Below are 7,730 nucleotides of genomic sequence, written 5' to 3'. Positions count from 1 at the left end.
CGAGCGCTCTGTACAGTTGTAGTGAAGAGAAAAGCATCTCAGAAGATTATTCGAGTTAGACTTCCAGCTGGCTCAAACCAGTCTGGCTATTTTCTCCGACCTCTCTAATCAACAAGCCATTTCCGCCTACAGAACTGTTGCTTGCTTTTTTTTTTTTGTACAGATATATAAAATACACACACACACACACACACACACACACACACACACTCAGTTTGTTTGAGATCAGAATTTCAGCTTTCATTTCCTCATATTTACATCTAGACGTGTTAAACAACTTAGACCACGGAACCTTGTGTTTGAACCCGTGCATTTTGTTCAAGTGATCAAAAACTGGACCATGTGACCGCTAAGTGTTTCTTGCTGCCCAGGTGTGCCCTGTTAAATTGATTGTATGAAGAATTAATAGCTCTGAATGTCTAGTCTTGTTTTGAGCCCTGGGTTTTGCCTGTGAAGACTGCATTTGTTGTTAAAAAGGATAAACCAACATGAAGATCAGAGAGCTGTCTATGGCGGGGAAAAGCAAGCCATTTTGAAGTGGAGAAAATCTAGCAGAGTGATTGCACACGCATTAGGCATAGCCAGTACGACAATTTGGACTGTCCTGATAAAGAACGAAACCACTGGTTTACTAATAACCAGGCACGGAACGGGTCCGCCAAGGAAAGCAACACCAGTTGATGATAGAAACATTGTGAGCGCTGTGAAGGAAAAACCCCAAAACCGCAGTCCGTGACACCACCAACAACCCCTACAGGTATCACAATCCACCCTTTGAAGAAGACGTCGAGAGCAGAAATATAGAGGCCACACCACAAGATGCAAACCACTCAGAAAGCCAGATTAGAATTTGCAAAGAAATACAGAGATGAGATAGAAAGTTCTGCAACCAAGATTAACCTCTACCAAACGGATGGAAAGGCCAGTCATCAGTCACGCATGGTGGAGGTAGCGTCCAGGCTTGGGCTTGCAGGGCTGCTTCTGGAACAGGTAGCAGCAGAATGAATTCAGGGGTTTACAGGAATATTTTGTCGCCAATTTACAGAGAAATGCCTCGTACAGCAAGACCCTGACCCAAAACACTCTACCAACTCAACAAAGGACTTCATCAGGGGGAAAAGTGGAAGGTTTTAGACTGGCGAGGTCAATCACCAGACCTTAACTCAGTTCGTCAGCATTTCACCTCCTGAAGAGGAGACTGAAGGGAGAAACCCCCCCAAAACAAAACCAACTGAAAAGAGGCTGGAGGTAAAAGTCTGGAAAAGCGTCACCAAAGAAAAATGCAACCGTTTGGTTTCGTCAATGAGTCGCAGGCTCCATGCGGTTTTTACAAGCAACGGCATGCATACAAATATTAAATATTCTTTACTTTAAGACTATCTGTTCCATTACTTTTGCGCACCTATGTTCAACCATGTTCTGAGTTGTTTAAAACATCTAGATGTAAATACCAGGAAATAAACGCTGAAATTCTGATCTAATCATCTTATATTCATCTTTTGATTTCAAACCCAAATGGATTCGGTGTATAACAAGAACAAAATAATGGGCCTTGCTGTTCCAATATATTTTAATAACCAATATATTATATATCATTTACATTATTTTATATATATATATATATATATATATATATATATATATATATATATATATATATAATATATATATATATACACACACACACACACACATTTAATTTTTATATATTAATATTACACTTATTGTAACTGCAGGGTTAACAAAGGATATAAGCTGAGATACTTTTAGATATAAGCTGAGATACAATCTCTTACACACATTTTTAAGCTTTATGCACAAACTATAAGTTTAGTATTAATATATTAGATCATTCTTCGTAACAGCGTTCAATCTTTTCCATCTGGACATTTTCAGACCGTACGCCTCAATCCTGAAACAAGATAACAGTTATGCAGTTACAGATTTGATTAAACCTCTCAATTTATGACACACACACACACACACATTATGTTTACAATAATCCTACATGCACTGCACAAAGTATGCAAAGATATGGGCACCATATTTAGTTGATTTTTGAAGTGAAAATAATAATAATAATAATAATAATAATAATAAGAGGCGCTTGTTGAGTGTTAGCACTAGGTTTTAAGAGTTAATGACATAACGATTTATTGTTCTTTAATGACAATACTTGACCTCACCAACGAGTCATAAACGAGTCAGTTAACACTTAGCTTAATTCAATTCTAAAGAGACTTTACAACTGATAAACTTTTACACATGCTGTTCGTTTCCATTTTCATCAAGCAACTGCGGTAATATTTGCAGGGGGGGGAAACATGCTATTGGCGTGGGGTGCAAAAACTTTTGCACACAAACGTTTTTCACGTTATTTCAGATATATCGTATATGTGAAGGTGTACTTGCGAAGACGTAGCCGTCAGGAGACGTAATTTACCTTTGCCTTTTTGCCTGCAAAGGAAAGGGAAGTAAGATTATAAGAGCATTACAGAACACAGAACGACGTCATGTTTGTGAGTCATAGCTAAAATAATAGGAGCGCGGTTCCTGTTAAACATCATGACACTCACTGTTGCAGCACATATGAGTTGAAATCACGGCCAGAAGGAGCAGGACGAAGAGCAGCCAGCGCATGATGCTCCAGGCCAAGTTCAGCGGATCTGTGGCAGAATTTTTTTTTTAAAAATCATCCACCATGTGTTCAGAAAACAAAGAGTTCCTACCAAACTCAGTCAGACCTTCTGGAAATCTTGCTAAATCTCTTCTCTGACCTTCAAAGTGCCCCTTAAATATGAGCTGCAAGGTCTTTAAAAACAGCTTGAAGGTTTGAAAAGAAGAGAAAATGATACTTCTGTAGTTCTATAAACTGGGAAATCTGTTTTTAATTATTTTTTGGATTATTTTTACTTTACTTGGAGGTCCTCACGTTCTCCCAACACCATTACACTAGAGCTTCCGAACTAGCGTGTTAAAAATAATCTTTGTAACAAAAAAAGCAAGAAAAAAAGAGATTATTTTCACTATAGCTTACAAATTAGAATGACTTTATTTGTTTGTTTATTTAAGTAAAATTCAACTGATTTTGATAGTGTACAAATTAGTATTTTTTGTTAAAAAATAGTCATTTATTACTACTTTTTATGTATTATTATTTATTAATTATATATATATATATATATATATATATATATATATATATATATATATATATATTATATATAAAGTTTTCACTATAGCTTACAAATTACATTTTATAAAATGCTATTATTTCTTTCCTTGTTCAATTTATTCTATTATTTCTGTCTTTATTTATCCAATTTTATTAGCAATTTATTCATTAATTGTGAAAAAAAAAAAAATCAGCAGCAGGGGTTTTCGCTATAGTCTACAAATTCGAATGGCATTAGTTGTTTATTTTTTCCTCAGTAAACGTCAAATTTGTGTTTTTTTTTTTTTTTTTTAAAGTGGGAAAGGTTTTCAGCAAAGCCTACAAATTAGTATTTAAAAACTACCTTCAAAAATCAACCTTTTATTTTAAAAGTATGGACAGTTTTCACTATAGCCTAAAAATCAATATTTATAAATATTAGTTAAGTTTTGCAAAGAATTCCCAAATTAGTATTTATAAAATAATTTAGTCATTTATTAATAATAATAATAATAATAATAATAATAATATATATATTTAAAAAAAGGCATGAGCAGGTTTTACTATAACCTAGTATTAGTATTTAAAAATGTCAGTCATTTGTTTATTTATTTTGACCTTTTTTCTTCAACTGTAACATCTTTGACTTTGAACTTTTTTGTTAAAATTGGAGTAAAATTGAATTTATATTACAGCAGTCATACCGTAACATTTCATTGCACCTAATGACCTGCTTCTGTTTGTGTCTTGATGATAAATATTCTACATATAGTGAAGAAAAGCCACATTTTGGTGATCCGCTTTTCTGTGAATCTCGCGTGTAGCTTGTTATCTCACATGACCTGTTGAACAGCATTAGGAGAACATTTGCAACAGTGTAAAAACACTTTCTAACCTCAATCCACTGTCTTCACTGTTCACAGGGTCGATATCGGGCTTTCAGGTGAAAATGAGAGAAATGCACTTCACACTGGTACTGTACTGTCTTTTACAACACGTCCCTCCACTTACGGCCTTTTGTCTTTCACTTTCGTCTCTAAAGAGCTCTTTTTTTTTTTAAAGAACAACTTCAATCACTTCATCTTGTTGTTTAAAAAATAAAAATTCAAGAATAGCACCCAAGTGTCATTGATTTTCAGTGCCTTCAGTGCCACAGTTTTAATTCCCTTTTAATCACAAAATCTTTCACTTGATCAAAAATGTCTCGGTACAGAATCAAATCAAACCATCTGATTTAAAGCCTACATTTTTTTTTTAAAAAATGACTTGGGCTTCACTTTAGGACATTATCACAGCACGCAGTTGATGTAGTAATATAGTTGTTGAAGTTTTGGAAATAAACCTGGAAATGTGCTGCAGGAATTTTTAAAAACAACAGCGACTGCTTTATGAAGAGGAAGAAATCAGGACCTACTTTACATCTGGGGTCAAGAAGACAAGGGTTTTCAAAATAAAAGAAAAAAACATTTAATCATAATCATCATTTGTAATGTGGTTTGTCTAATTAAAAATTTGATGTCAGAACTATAACATTTTTTAAAATTAATTTTATATTTATGAGTGATTTAAAAATATATAATAAATTTTATATTTATTAATCATTAATAAATATAAACTATATAATTAAGTGTCTATTTATTAATGATTAATTAATTAGTCATTCTAATTCACATTATAAGCTTTATTTACTGCATTAACTTTTTGATTAGACCTTTTCTTTTAATATAATATAATGTAATATAATATAATATAATATAATCATAGATACATTTGTACTCTTATTGTGCATTTTATTTAATATTTGATGTTGGATGAATATTGTTAATTCTGCATCTTTAAATCTTGAATTTATTGGATGAGCTTTTTTCAAAAATGTATTGTTTAATATGTTTTTTTTCCCCCCGTTTATGAGACAATAGTGAAGTACAGTTTTATGCATATTTATGAATTTAATAATGTTCTATATATAAATTGAACCACTGAATACTGAGTAGTTTTAATCTTTTGAAAGTTTTTTTTTTCTTTCTATAAAACACAATAAAAATAAAATAAAATGTCTACTTTTATCATGATGTATTTAACAAAACAAACAAACAAACAAACAAACAAACAAAAAAATCTGAAATACCTGATGGTTGAAGTTGTAATGAATATAACTTTGGAACTTTTATTTACTTTATTACCTTCTTTTTTTTTAAAAAAAAGAAATTCTTTTCAGCTACAAGTAAGAGTTTCTCTATATTTATTTACGCATTTAGTAATCGTGTAGAATTGAAATTGAATTCCTTTTTCGCTTTTTCGTGACAGTATAATGAATGTAACGGGATGATAAACGAAAGCAGCGACTCTGAGCACACTCACTGTGGATCTCTCCCTCGGCCAGTTTGATGATGATGCCGGAGCCGTTCTTGAGGCCGCACCAGTAAACTCCGTCCCCCTGAGACAGACTCCTCACAGACACGGTGAAGGCCTTGCCGTCGTCCTGCACGCTCAGACGCCCGCTGTCCAGCTCCTTCTCCCCGGACGTGAAGGTGAACCCTCTGCAGCAGCTCTGATTGTTTGCCTCCCTTTTACACCAAACTCTCTCCGGGTATTTTTGAGGACGGACATTGTCGTAGGGACATTTCAGCATCTGCTCAGCATGGCATACGTACACGACTGCGGAGAAGAACGCGGTTTCAGAGTGTCACGGCACAGAGAGAAATGCCTCGAGATGTTCTGGGCTTCTGTCAGTATGGTTGTGGCGAGTTATTCGTTTTAATTACTGAGATACAATGAGGAATCTCTATCCTCCTTTTCCTTTGACCTCTACTAATCATAATCTTTTCCTTTTTCTCTCTTCTTGTTCATTTCTTCTATTTCCTTTCCCATTTCTTTTCTTTTCCTTTCCTTCCCTTTCTTTCCCATTCCTTCGGGCTCCCTCCTTCTTTTTTTTTTTTTTTGCCTTGCCCATTTCTCTTTTACACTCCTTTCTTTTAACTTTAGTTACTTTAGTTAATTCCTCCCCAGTGCATTTCTTTTCCTATTTTACTTCCTCAGATCCTTTTCTCGTCCTTCCTTTTTCCTTTTCTCCTCAATTCCCTTCCAATTGACTTTACTTTTTTCCCCCCTTCCTTTTCATACACTTTTACTTTCCAGGTCCCAGCATCTGTTTTTTTTTTTTTTCAATTTTTTTTTCAATTTTTTTTTTTTTTTTTAAATAAAGATTATACCGAGCTTTCATAATCAACTTTTTGATCAAATATTTGATTGCAATTAAATTTTCAGATTAGTCTAATCACGCTGAACGCATGTCTGACAAATGCTGATTACTCAGTTTGTGAGAACAGTGGTTCAGAAGTTATATACAGAAATACAGAAGTTATTCAATTTTTTTTTTTTTAAAGCCACAAATCGGCTGCTCAAGTTTCTAAGTTGTAAGTTATGTTTCGCCAAATATCTCAATTTAAATATATTAAACAGATAATCACACAAGGACGCCTGTGTGTATGTTTGGATATTTTTTTTTCTTCTTTTTCTTCCAAAAACAGCTGCAATGGTTTCAATTAAATAAATAAATAAATAATAATAATAATAATAATTATATATATATTCTGATTTTTGGCTTTTGAAGAATGTGAACTGTTGACAGATTAAATTTTTTTTTAAGGTAATTTAGATTTTAACACACACACACACACACCCCAGTCCTCCCCACACATGTTATGGCTATAATTATTAATTTCCACTTCCTTACCATGAATGCAAGCAGCCATCCAGAATGCTTTAAGCCCTGACCATGTACTAATCAAACATTCTGATCATTTTAATCTCCGTCGTAAGCATTTTTTAAATATACAGACATGTTTTGCGTTAAGAATTGAGGTTTATTTGAACATATAAAACATTACAGCCAGCTTGAGCATGAAATAGACTCTCGAAAACCCTCTACAGCCTCCATCCCTGCTTATATCATGTAGGTTTTAAAAAAAAATCGTTTAATTGACACGCGTTTTATTTTTGTCTCACGAAATCTTCCATACTAATGATTTAGAAATTCTGTATTTATTTTTTATTACTATTATTTTTTAAATGTTCCATTCATTATTTATGTAATGCTTACATCAGACTTTCAGATCTTCACAGAAGAGCATACTGTAATACAGGTTCTCTTACCTGCAGAGACGAGTAGCAGCGTGGATGGTAACAGGAACATTTTCCTCGCCGAATAAAACCCAAACACACTAAACGGTAACGTTCTGTTCTTGGCTGAGAGCGATTAGGAAATGAACATGACAGGAAGTAGCCAAAGCCTCAAAGCCTGCACCCTTTCTTCCTTCTTTCGCATTATCTTTATAGATGACCTGCGGCAGAGTTTTAACGCAGAGCAAAATGATCTCTTAGCGAAGTGCGAATTAAGGAACTTAGACATGTTTACTCATTTCAGTCTGATCAATAGGACAAGAGTGTATCAAACTTAAAATGAGTTCAAACAAAACAAAAAATATCTAGAAGTAGTCTTAGTAATCTTAGATTGGTTTAAAAACAATCAAGTATTAGTCGAGGATGTCTCTATTTGAGATATATATATATATTT

General features: G+C 33.6%; 1 protein-coding gene across 2 annotated transcripts; it reads right to left on the bottom strand.

The window, feature by feature from the left end:
- Positions 1-1,681: 1,681 nt before the first annotated feature.
- Positions 1,682-7,507, bottom strand: si:ch211-102c2.4 (uncharacterized protein LOC568178 homolog). Of its 2 annotated transcripts, XM_053653848.1 has the most exons (5): positions 7,310-7,505; positions 5,516-5,812; positions 2,577-2,666; positions 2,444-2,457; positions 1,682-1,912 (listed from the first exon to the last, which is right to left on the bottom strand). In XM_053653848.1, the coding sequence occupies exons 1-5, from the start codon at positions 7,347-7,349 to the stop codon at positions 1,907-1,909; spliced, it is 447 nt and encodes a 148-aa protein (XP_053509823.1). In that variant the 5' UTR covers positions 7,350-7,505; the 3' UTR covers positions 1,682-1,906. The 2 variants fall into 2 exon arrangements, with proteins under 2 accessions (XP_053509823.1, XP_053509822.1); XM_053653847.1 differs by having other exon boundaries at positions 1,682-2,457; positions 7,310-7,507.
- Positions 7,508-7,730: the final 223 nt, after the last annotated feature.

This window comes from Ictalurus furcatus, chromosome 22 (assembly GCF_023375685.1).
Source record: "Ictalurus furcatus strain D&B chromosome 22, Billie_1.0, whole genome shotgun sequence".
In the NCBI taxonomy this organism is placed as follows: domain Eukaryota; kingdom Metazoa; phylum Chordata; class Actinopteri; order Siluriformes; family Ictaluridae; genus Ictalurus; species Ictalurus furcatus.
This window is presented reverse-complemented; position numbering and strand designations above follow the sequence as displayed.

What these genes read in the sequence shown, in the direction of transcription:
- si:ch211-102c2.4 (XM_053653847.1), bottom strand. Translation starts at nt 7,349, where the DNA reads ATGTTCCTGTTACCATCCACGCTGCTACTCGTCTCTGCAG. An exon ending in GGCCGAGGGAGAGATCCACA is followed by an intron (nt 2,667 to 5,515) that starts GTGAGTGTGCTC and finishes ATTCTGCCACAG; the next exon opens with ATCCGCTGAACTTGGCCTGG. An exon ending in AACTCATATGTGCTGCAACA is followed by an intron (nt 2,458 to 2,576) that starts GTGAGTGTCATG and finishes TTTCCTTTGCAG; the next exon opens with GCAAAAAGGCAAAGGTAAAT.